The following is an 11,705-nucleotide window of genomic DNA, read 5'->3' as shown; positions in this document are numbered from 1 at the left end:
CTATGGTGTAATCGCCAAAACATTTTGCGTTTTTCTTCCTCATAGTCTATAATTTTGTAAAGCGCTACGGAGAACTAGTCGAGCTTAGCGCTATATAAATGCTTTATTATTATTATTATTATTATTATTATTAATATTATTATTATTATTATTATTATTATTATTATTATTATTATATGTACAGTGTCAGGGAGAGACGCCTTGCGAAGTCATCAAAGCGTTCTCACCGGAAACATTTGTCATAATTCACTCAATTCATCCTAGATGTTTTGCCGAATAATGAATGGAAGAATTATTAAAAATATTACCTTTATCTGTCTCTACTGTAGCAAAGTCGTCTGAAGTGGTAGAGTCCACTTTGTACCAAGTCTTTAGATCCATATCGTCGGAGGAACGATAAAACTGTACTTTAGACGCCGCACTGGGATCAATCTTCATTCCTATTTTGAACTTTTTGTTCGTCTCTAATGAGTGTGGGTTCACTATTACAAAGGCGCTGGCATACCCACTACCAACACCCATTCGACCCCCTTTCTCCTTAATCATTTTGTCACCATCTTCTGCCGACATTAGTTCGACGCTGATTGGCTGTAGCTCAGATAGAGCCTCTGCTCCAAAGGTCACGTGCTGACCACTGATAGGTAAAAGAAATAGAGCAAAATTAATTAATATGGCCAAACCCCCTATGGATCAGAGGTGAGGGATCAACGCTAAAGCTAACTCATCTGCCAACGAAACAAAGAATAAAAGAAAGAGAAAGAGAGAAAGAAAGAAAGAAAGAAACAAATAAAAATTAAAGAAATAAAGATGGAGAGGAAAAAAAGAAAAAAAGAAAGGAAAAAGTAAAAAAAAAAAGGAAAAAGTGAAAAAAAAGGAAAAAGTGAAAAAAAAAGGAAAAGGTGAAAAAAAGGAAAAAGTAAAAAAAGGAAAACTTGAAAAAAAAAAGGAAAAAGTGAAAAAAAAGGAAAAAGTGAAAAAAAAAAGGAAAAGTGAAAAAAAGAAAAAAAAAAGGAAAAAGTGAAAAAAAAAAAAGAAAAAGGAAAAAGACTTCTATCACTTACTCGTGAAAGGCTAGCTTCCCGCCTCTTCTGCCGATCATTTTATCGATTCGCTCTGTGTTTGAAATAATAATCTTTCCTTTCTGGCTGCGATTTGAAAAGTTGTTGTTTCTGGTGCTCATGTAATGATATGTTCCTATTCCCGTCACTTTCTTCGGTCCCAAGTCAAAATATGTTCCGGCATCATCCAGCTCTGACATTTCACCTCCAAACTGACCTAATAGTTTTAAAAATGAATTATCATACGTTATCAAACGTATCATAAATGGTAATAAATTATCGCATATCACTATCATAAATCATCATATATAACCATACCTATCATATATTATCATATATGGCATCGTTTATCATCACATACATCGTGCATTGTCATACATACTCACACATTACGAGTCATCATACACCATCGTCAACCACCACATACTCCCTTGTTTAGCATGAATGGTGGCACCATTAATCCTGAATAGGGGAGTCCATAGCCTACGTGTAGCTGCACCCTCCCCCCCCCCTCCGGAGGAGAAACAGAAGGGATGGAACGTCCACGAAAACCTGACACAAATCGTGATCCGTGACGTCACTCTTTTGCAAGAAAATATACGACTTTTCTTTGCTTAACCGTTTCGTCCAATGCTTTCGTAAACTCTGAGTGACGTCAGAGATCACGATTGGTGTCAGGTTTTCGTAGACGTTCCCTCCCTTCCGTTTCTCCTTAGCGGGTGTGACGATATTTCGTTAGTTTTACATGAAGTGTTGTTAGCCGAGATATGTGTGTGTAGCCCGGATGAAAGCGTGTTCAGTTTGTTATTCTACTTAACGCAAGCTAAGGGGTCCACATGAAGGAAACGTCAACTTCACAGGGCCTATTCTTTTCAAAAAAGAGTGAGAAGACTCTGGAAACCTATGCTGTTGATAGTAAACTAGGCGCGACAGCAAGGCCCGCGAAAACACACGTGTCTTAGAATCACTCGTTAACTTATATCAGTCCTAGATGTGAAGGCTAAAAGGCAACTCAAAGGTTCTCTGACCATACTCACTGTTGTCTAAGACCGCCAGGTTATGCAGACTGTTCTTATCCAGACCTAAAAAGGTAGTACTGTCCAGATGTGGGGGATAATTTCTACCCCATTCGTTCTCCTTCAATAGGACTACGTTTGATCGGTCTGTTCCTGCTTTTCCCTGGCCATCGTTGTTGTTGGGATTCGTGTTTGAACCAGTCCACCTGGAGATGGATAGGATTCACATCAACTCTGTGTGCCAATATTGTCCCAATACTGGAGCTAATAAAAAAAATTTTTAACCGACTGTGGAAAGTGGGTTCCGTTTGCTTTGCCTTAATTCGCTCTACGACTGGTCTAGAAAACTCTCATCACCGCCTCAACCAATCAGATCCAAAACTGAAACCAACCGCGTCTTGCGAACCCGCGTTTTCCCGCGCTTCAGGTAATTTGCTTGTTCCTTCGCTCTGATTGGCCGTCATGATTTGGTTTTCGTTTTAACAACACTCAGTTACAAAACGCATAATGTCAACCCTGAAAATTGCTCCATAGTTTCACTTACTGGAAGTGGATGTAGTCGCCATCTTTCACGAACATAGAATTGGGAAAAAAGTCGTACTCTACACCAGGATAAACTTGAACAATGTTGCCGCGCTTCCCACGAACATTTAAATTGTGAATATGGACACCTTCCAGATCAGATGGCCGTGGACGTACTGCGAATGTATGGGACCTGGGAAAGAAAAGTAATGATGACTTTAGAGGTAGTAGATCGCTTAAAATAATCGTTACGATGAAACGACTCAGATTCTGAGAAAGGATGGACCACGAGTGTGAAACTTGGCAATTTGTGGAATAAACGCTTGTGAACAGGATCCGGCTGGAAGGACCGAGGAGGAACTGGTTCCGAGCGAGGAGGCCGGTGGGAGAGGGAGAAGGAAATAGGGGTCGGTCGGTATCCTAACAGTTCCACGCCCCTGACTAGAGAGCCTGGGTAGGAGACACAATGACTTAGCGCCACTACCCCTTTTTAACGCATGTGTATTGTTTTCAATATCGTCATAATCAACGTTACAGGAGCGTAGCTGGAGAGGTCCTAGGCTGCTGGTGACCCATCCCCTCCCATTGTGAAATAATTTTTTTCTTTAATCAACCGCACATTGACATGATAATTCAGAATTGGGAAAACATGCGTATTTGAAAATCTTCAGGGCATAAATCTTATTGTGTTAATGCGAGCCCGCTGATGGACAGCAGCATCAATAACTTCACTTAGGGAGGGTAGAAATTCGTAATTGTGCCCCCCGCCACAGAATAAAAACGATATAGTTATCTTTGCGGTGATCGTTATCTTGTGGGGAAAGTTAAGAAGTATCACGGACCCACCTGTCTTGAAAAACTCGGCCGTGCTGATTTGTATTGATTGCTAATCTGAGCTTCAAATCAAAAGACGGGAATAGCTTTACTTCAGGCTTCTGTTTGTAAACGTAACCTCTTTGGGCTGCCACTGTTTTGTTCATTCCGTACTTCTCTCCGACGTCAAGCTTTATTCCATTCACAGAGCTGTTTACTGATGAGTTCCACCCGTCATAATCACCAGTGGAAATATTGTACCTGAAGGAAAAATTCATTAGACGCAAACTAATAAGGATGGAAAATCTCCTTGATGGGAAAATGCGAATTGAACTTTTGTAACTCACGCAACTCAGCGGTCACAAGTCGGGCATGCAAAAGTGGATAAATTTCACCCGGCCGCGCGTCAATTTCCCGCGGAAAATTTTTACAGGAAAACATGAGCATCAACTGCTGTCAGGCAAAATTCAACAAAATATAAGAAAGAAAAAAAAGATAAGCTCTTACAAATCTGTAAAAGGAAGGAAAAGTAGGGGAATGAAAAAGTCGAGACTTTTCGAACACTAAGTTCACCAAACAAAAGGTATCCACGTGTATTACCACTTTGTTGTAAGTTTTATTAAAACAGATGACCTTCCTGGAAAGTTAAAAAAAAATATGTACACACAATATTCAGAGGTTTGGCCTTTTCCTGTAATCATGAATGTGTAACTGAAACACTACGCTCAAGGGTTTCAATTCTGCACGAATCAGAGACAAAGCCTTTACAAGGAACCTCACCTAATTCGCAAAACGCAATTTTCGTGATTCAAGTTGGGTAAAGTCCAGTTATAGTTATTGGCGTAACCACCCATTCCGTTGCCAAGGTGATTGTCACGTGACCAGGCGGATTCGCGGCACTCGGGAGGATCGAGGCCATATGACGGGAACCTCTTCCACGTTGCATTCATTGCCTTGTAAAATAATTACAAAGGATTACTTGTTGAGGAGAAACACACAATAAAAAAGTATCTACACGTGCGCACCACGCCTCTTATTTAGGCAAGCAGTGTTTCAATGTACGAATCACAAAATCCACTATCCACAAAAAGAAAAAAAAAAAAAAGGGTACACCAGGGCTCGACACTAGCTTTTCAACTTACTAGCCGAGTGGCTAGTGACAACTTAGATGTTACAACAATTTTAGTTTGGTTACTAGCCAAACTGGCTAATGAAAATCGAAAACCACTAGCCAAAACTGAATTTCTACTAGTCTGTGGCTAGTTAGCTATCATTAGTGTCAAGCAAGCCCTGTACACTTTTAAGAAAAATTCATACTTTAATCTAACCTTTCAAGTACCATTCACTACACTTAAATCATAGTTATGTAATAGACTAACAAGGATGTGCCAATGGATGGGGTCATATTTTCACGACTGGATTGACTACAATAGGGTTCGGAGTCGCACACTTTCTAGATTTTGGGGAAAAAATAAGTTAAGTGGGGATTAAAAAATGGGAAGATTCCCAATTACAAACTTAACGTGCTACTGAGACCAAATTTAGCGTTTGCCAGATTTTTCACTTTTTAGAATCCTTAACGGCTACTTACCACTCTCGCGAAATTTGGAATGAAAATTCGAAGTGGAAGTCTGTTTTTTTTAGCCTTGTTTCCCTCGATTCAACGTCCGCCATTAAAACAAAGATGGGGTCTCAGTTGGCCGCAGATCAGAACATAATGTATAGGGTAGGAGTTTTGAGAGGCCAGCAGCAGAATTAGTCGAAACTATGACAACATTTGAGGAATAACCAAGCCATCAGTTGTATGTTTTCACAAAAAAAATCATAATGATAATAACTTGGCAAAATGCACGGCAACAGCAAGCGCTCACAATGTTCTCTGTCCGATTACAAGCATGACACGTACACTGTCCTATTTGACCAGTCGCATTCAAGAATTTTGTTACAGTCTTGTGTACTGTACCATCCCTAATGCAGAATTGTTCTATCAGAATAATAGCTGCTATACCTTGCATTCCTCTTCGTTGTTTGGTATTCTGTAATTCCTCCATCTCTTGGCTTTCAGGTATTCTTTGGGTAATACACAAGCATAGCGATCTTTCACGTTCTGGCTTTCTGACTGGTACAATTTACATCTTGAAATGTCATTGGTTAACACAGCAATGTCCTTCCAAGGGGTGGGGTGCCAGTAAGGGTAGTAGTCCCTCTCTTCTGGACATTCATAGCCACGCCTTGTTCCCCCAGGGTTTTGCCTGGTTGCAGTGGCAGATAATCTTTTCAGCTTCTATAGGAACAAAGGCAAGATAGAGTAAACCCTTTACACTCTAACATCAGTATGCATATTCTCCACACTGTTTTCTATACATTTCCTAAAGTGCTAACAAGGAGGATTTGTTTTAGAGCAATAACGAGCTTCTTTAGCAAGTGATCGTTTCCTTTATAATTTCAATATATCAACAAAGTTGAAATGGTAAATTGGCCACCGTTACGATTATAAAAGCTGACGTTTCGAGCGTTAATGAGCCCTTTGTCGTCGCTCCGACGAAGGGCTAACGCTCGAGACGTCAGCTTTTATAATCGTAACAATGGCCAATTTAACATTTCAACTTTGTTGATATATTGAAATTATTTCGTTACCCCCACCAACGCAGCCCCAAACAGTTTCTTTAGAAACTATCAGCCTTTGATCATTTCCTTTGTTCTAGTGACCTTAACATGTGATCCAGGATAGTTATTGTCCTAAATTGCAGGACCTTCCAAAGAGTGATACCAGAGGGGACTGGGACTCATGGTACACTGAGCAGATGAGTAGAGTAGAGTAGACATCTATATTTATTCAGGATAGCCCCTTCAGTGTAGTAAACACTGGTATCAACGGGGGTCCTGTTACCCACCCATCCCACCCCAGGGGAGGACATCTATCACACAGTAATCTCGTGCGTGGGAAATTAACGTCTCCTACCCCTAACCCTGCAGGAGACGGGACCTCTATTTATTCGTCCCTATCGGAGAAGACTAGAATATCTATTAACCATTTCTTGATGTTAAAGAAAGGTAGCATATTCTTCTCAATTATTTTAAGACCCTGAGTGTTGGTCCGGCCGGGGCTCGAACCCTCCACCTCCCGCACAACAGTCCAGCGCTCTATCCATTGAATCAACCGGGAGGCAGTTATGAAGATAAAAGAAGCATTGATATCTGTAAATTACCTGATCAGCAGTAAAAAGCCCTTTGTTTCTGTTCCTGTATTTACAATCCATGTAGTAATCATAGTCCTCATGCATCCCAAATCTGTCAGGGAAGAATGTGAGTACAAAATTTATGTCAATCAAGCCAAGCGGCTCATCCAGCCACAGGGGCTTAGCCAGGATTTTTCAAAGGGGTAAGGGGTGGGGGCCACACTATCAAACAGAGGGTGCTAACCAGATTGTCATATCAACCTCCATGCTGTGTTTTACTTGGAAAAGGCATGAAAAGAGGGGTCATGTGCACCCTAGGACCCCCCCTGAGTATATAGGATCTCTGTAGCAACTGAAGAAACAACTAGGAGTATTTCTTTAACCCAGTGTATCACAAATGAGTGAACAAGACAGAACTTCTTCTTACAATATCAACACAATATTAAGCAGACAAGTGATGGGAGTAAAAAAAAAATTTATCAATTAGGGGGTCATTAGTTGATCCAATACCAAATTAAATGAGATAACATTCTAAGAATTGTATGGCAGACATGGAGGAGAATCACAAATGATTGGAAGTGAAAGGGTTAATTTCCTGGATGGGATGGCTAGTCTATTGAAGGTTACTTCCCTACCCCCCCCCCCACAAACCCTCCCCATATTGACAAGCTTCCTTGGCTAATAGCTTGTTGGTACTCACAGGGTTCTTGTTAAGAGGTGGTAACTGGTTATTTTTGCTGGCCATTCAAGTAAATGTTACCGGCTATTTCACTGAAACCCGCAACTGAAACATTTACCGAAGTTATCAAACAATTTTTTTCAATTTTTGGGAAAAATATTACTGGTCTCCAACCAATGTTGTGAAGATATCTATCACATGTTACCGGTTTGAAAATACATCATATGTTGAAGAAATCCTACTTTTTTTTACCAAATTCATTCCTTGCAGCCAAACAAAAAGGCCCAGCATTTATCAAATGTCACAGTTGACAACATGGCATCCACATGAGGAAAACCTGCCCCCAGACCCCGGTGTGGGCCTTTGTGGCCTGCACACCCCAGCATGGGGGGGAAGGTAACAAAGTTACCTGCTATTTCTCATTTTTTACCTCCAATGAAAAAACTTAGCAAGAACCCTGTATTCATTAGGGACTTTAAGCAAACCTTGATGGCTACAGCAACAAGAACTTCGAAAAACAATAGATCTAATTGGCAGAACAATAGCCCAGCACATGCATTTTAAAACTTTGTACATTTCTTAGCTGTCTTTTGCAAAACAACAACGTGAAATCACCAAAATTTGCATCGTCTGCGAAGCGAAACCGCAGCGGCAAACTACTTAAATTTACATTTAGAACTCAATGCTACTTATATGCGTTATGTCGAGTTTGAGGTCTGGCACCCTATGAGACGGTAATTACATGCAGCCATTTTTGAAATTCTAATTAAAAGTCGAAACTCATTTTTTAATTGACATCTTCCATGGCATTGCCGTCCTGACTGCTTAAAGTCCCTACTGGCAGGCAGAGAGAGGCACTGTGAGAACAAAGTGTTTTGCCAAACAACACAACACAATGACTTGTACAGGTCTCAAAGAAAACCTTTTCAGGGTGCAAAAAATACTGGAAGTTTTACCACTCACCTAACATCATTGTTACAGTCATAACTCTGGCACAATGCGGGATTGTCTGGAATGGTTCTGGAAGAGAATTGATACAGGAATGTGACGAAGATGTCAGATTTGAAACCTGAAGAACCATGTGCTAAGAGATGAAAAGTTTACAGACTTACTGTGTAGTGATTCCATCGCGTACATTATCCCCACACATGTACTGTAAAATCATTTCACAATGGTTGTTTGGGTCTGCACAAGAATGTTGATTTGTCCTGAAATGATTATTAACAAAATATCATTACAATTATATCACTTCTAATAATCTAAGAGACAAGCTATCCATGAGTCAAAGCAATGTTTTCATGGGTTCAGTTTTGTTTCTATATTATGTGTCAGAATGCTCACCAATAAATTAGACTTCTGGTATGGAAGTAGCTAATATGCACACCCATACCTAACCTTGCAAAGTGACCATGTGGACCCATCTCTATTTTTCTAACCTTGTCCTAGATTCTAAACCCTGTTGCCTTGTCACCTGCCATGATAAATAATTCAACCTAAACAGCCTATACCCCTTCAAACCATGCAAGTGACTAGTGTAATGTATTTATTCAGGTTGGTTTAAGTGAAATAAACACAACTTTCAGACTAACTGCTTAGAGTTTTTGTTTATCTAGATGGCGCCTGGTTTTTCTCTGTCTGAAAACGAGGCTCGCATAATTACAAGCGCGCCAAAGATAAGCATACATTACAACTAGCTTTTAATTTCTTCTTTCAGTATCACTCCAAAATCAAACATTATACGGTCATGAAAATAAAGGAAATCAGGGTTCTTGTTAAGAGCTGGTAATCTGTCATTTTTACCAGCTGTTCAAGTAAATGTTACCGCTGGCTATTTCACTGAAAACTGGCACTGAAATATTTACTGAAGTAATCCAATGATTTTTTTCAGCTTTTTTTTTAAAACTATCATTGTCTCCTTTGAACCAATGTTGTGAGAATATCTATCACACGTTACTGGTTTGAAAATACATCATATTTGAAGAAATCCTGTTTTTTTTTACCAAATTCATCCCTGGCAGTCATCTCATGAAATGACTTAGCCATGTTTCCTTTCCATTCTTCTCGCGGCCAAACGAAAAGGCCCAGCATTTATTGGGAGGCATCATGCTTGACAACATGGTGTCCACACTTCCGTGGAAAACCTTCCCTTAGACTCTGATGGGGGCCTATGCAGCCCACACACCCCCAGCATGGAGAGAAAGTAACAAAGTTACCTGCTATTTCTTATTTTTCACCTCCTAAAAAAAACTTAGCAAGAACCCTGGAAATGATTGCAAACTAAAGAAGCTCTTAACTGCTAAACAAATTCTACGTGTCAGCACCATAAGAAATTTATGATAGAAAACAGTTTAAAGAATATTCATTATGATATTAGGATTTAGAGGGCTAATATTTGCATGAGCAATGTAGGATAAATCTGATTGAAAAATAAATTTATGAATCTTCTAAAGGATTCTCACCACTCAATGGACAGGATTGAGCCTTCGTAATAATACAACTTTCCAACATTGTAACCACCACGGTTGTTGTTCTGGGAGTCAAATAACCTGTGCATGCAAATGTGAACTTTTGAGACTAGGATATTAGCTGCTAAATGATACAAAAGCACAAAAGAGCACCTGGTGAAGCACATTGTTGAAAATCAAAAATGTGTTGAAAAAAATGTCTAAAGTTTTAAAAATTAAAAATACATATTTATCACCTGTTTGCATTATTTCTTTCTCTCCGAGCTTCATCAAGACGATTGTTGCTTCCTCTGAACATTGGGAAACAAAACAAAATAATTCAGGACTTTATTTAACTCTTACTTGTGGCCTGACTACAAGTACAGTATTGATCTCCAGACAGATCAGAGAAAATTCTTTAAGCTTCCGTTTCATCATTATGTGCTACAAAGTGAGAGGAGCCTTACTGATAGTGCAAGATTTTTTAGAAACACTGAACGTGTCTCCATGAATTTTTGCCGTGTAACAGCTCAACTACTATGGAATAATTTTTGTCAAAGTTTTACTGAGACGTGATATGCCAACTAATATCAAGTTTGTATCTATAACTTTCAAAATTAAAATTTAAGGGTGTCATGCCTCAATAAGGAAGAAGTATACGACATTTTCAACTTCCTTATTTGAATTTTAAGTTAGCCGTTTTCACATGGAAACGGCTGAGCAAACAAATTGAAAACAACTAAAAAAATTTACGAATCATTCGATAGTTGTAATTTACTTTGAAGTTAAAGATTAACCACGACTGTTAAGGTTTTTGCAACATTAAGACGTTTTCAACTTTGTGCTGCTGTACAAATACGAAGTTAAAGAGCAACTGTTTGTAAGAAAAACATCCAACTTGAAGAATAGTTGGTATTCGAATATGTTAAGAGCTTGTCAAATTGACAAACTCTTGTAAAGTACATCCATAGAACTACAGATTTACACTTCCTTTCCACTAATTATATCAAGATTGTGATTTCACAGAGGAGAAGTTAAGGTCACATGCGACCTGATCAGAAGATAGAGAAAACATTTTAGATTTAAAACGAAAGTATTGGTTTGCTCTCACGGTTTATCGATCAAGCGCAGGAACGTGCCAAATTCATTAGCGCTCTATTGTTAATGATTCTATTTTACCAGCATAAAAATGGTTTAAGAAAAGTTGTCTTACCTCGGATTGTGCATATAAATGTCGCCTGCGACTAAATTCCACAAAAGCGAGACTAATAGAACGAAATTCATTTTCACTTTCCCGTGGACACTTCGCGATATCGTAATCTAGTCTGTTCCGTATGGAGGTGTGTGTAAATTATTTGTTTTTCTCCCAGATAATACTACCAAATATGGGCATCTAGGTGACTTCCGGGGTATGACATCATTGCGAAATTTAACGAAGTCGCGTGACACAGGCCATTTGTTAGCCGGCGGTGTTAATAGACCCTAATACTGGGTGAAAATTATTGTTTTAGAAATTTAATCCTAAATTTTACTAATTTCGGTCATTCAAGAACTAAATGAACAGCATTCTGTGACTTAGTGAAAATCAAATACAGAGCCATCTTTAGCCACTAAACTGAGAGAGGAATGGAATAAGGTAAAGAGTTATGCAAGTAACAACAAACATATGAAACATATGAAGAATCGTTAATTAATTCGTTAGTTATGCAAGTGTCATCCAAACCGTAAGACTTGCATAAAACAAACCATCTGATTCAATGTTAACTAGGTATTTGTAGATAAAGCAGTACTAAAAATCGAGATAAAGCGGTAAGCTCTGTCAAAAAGTTATTGAAAAGTCAAACTTGCTATCGCACGATCTATTGGCATTAAAAATATATTGCAGTGATAAATATCAAAGGAATACTCTTGTTTCATAATTTTCTTATTTAGGACTGAGTTGTGCTATAACTATATTATTAAATCTACATGTTACAGCGTTTTAGTATTATCTC

General features: G+C 38.9%; 1 protein-coding gene across 2 annotated transcripts in view; it reads right to left on the bottom strand.

Annotated features, from left to right (window-relative positions):
• Nucleotides 1–11,058, bottom strand: part of LOC111340902 (protein DD3-3) — a 12,840-nt gene extending 1,782 nt beyond the window's left edge. The window contains exons 1-13 of one of the 2 annotated variants that reach the window (XM_088760480.1): nt 10,925–11,058; nt 9,969–10,022; nt 9,727–9,813; nt 8,380–8,475; nt 8,231–8,287; nt 6,619–6,700; nt 5,418–5,693; nt 4,190–4,362; nt 3,443–3,670; nt 2,619–2,789; nt 2,096–2,280; nt 1,062–1,275; nt 309–634 (exon numbers count right to left, since the gene is read on the bottom strand). In XM_088760480.1, the coding sequence (XP_088616606.1) occupies nt 309–634; nt 1,062–1,275; nt 2,096–2,280; nt 2,619–2,789; nt 3,443–3,670; nt 4,190–4,362; nt 5,418–5,693; nt 6,619–6,700; nt 8,231–8,287; nt 8,380–8,475; nt 9,727–9,813; nt 9,969–10,022; nt 10,925–10,995 (2,020 nt within the window). In that variant the 5' untranslated portion in view covers nt 10,996–11,058. Of the gene's footprint in view, nt 1–308; nt 635–1,061; nt 1,276–2,095; nt 2,281–2,618; nt 2,790–3,442; nt 3,671–4,189; nt 4,363–5,417; nt 5,694–6,618; nt 6,701–8,230; nt 8,288–8,379; nt 8,476–9,267; nt 9,649–9,726; nt 9,814–9,968; nt 10,023–10,924 lie in introns of those variants that run through there. The other variant, XM_088760481.1, reaches the window with a different exon arrangement.
• Between the last annotated feature and the right edge of the window lie 647 nt (nt 11,059–11,705).

This window comes from Stylophora pistillata, chromosome 5 (assembly GCF_964205215.1).
Source record: "Stylophora pistillata chromosome 5, jaStyPist1.2, whole genome shotgun sequence".
Taxonomy (NCBI): Eukaryota; Metazoa; Cnidaria; class Anthozoa; order Scleractinia; family Pocilloporidae; genus Stylophora; species Stylophora pistillata.
Note: the sequence above shows the minus strand (reverse complement) of the source record. Positions and strands in the feature narration are given on the sequence as shown.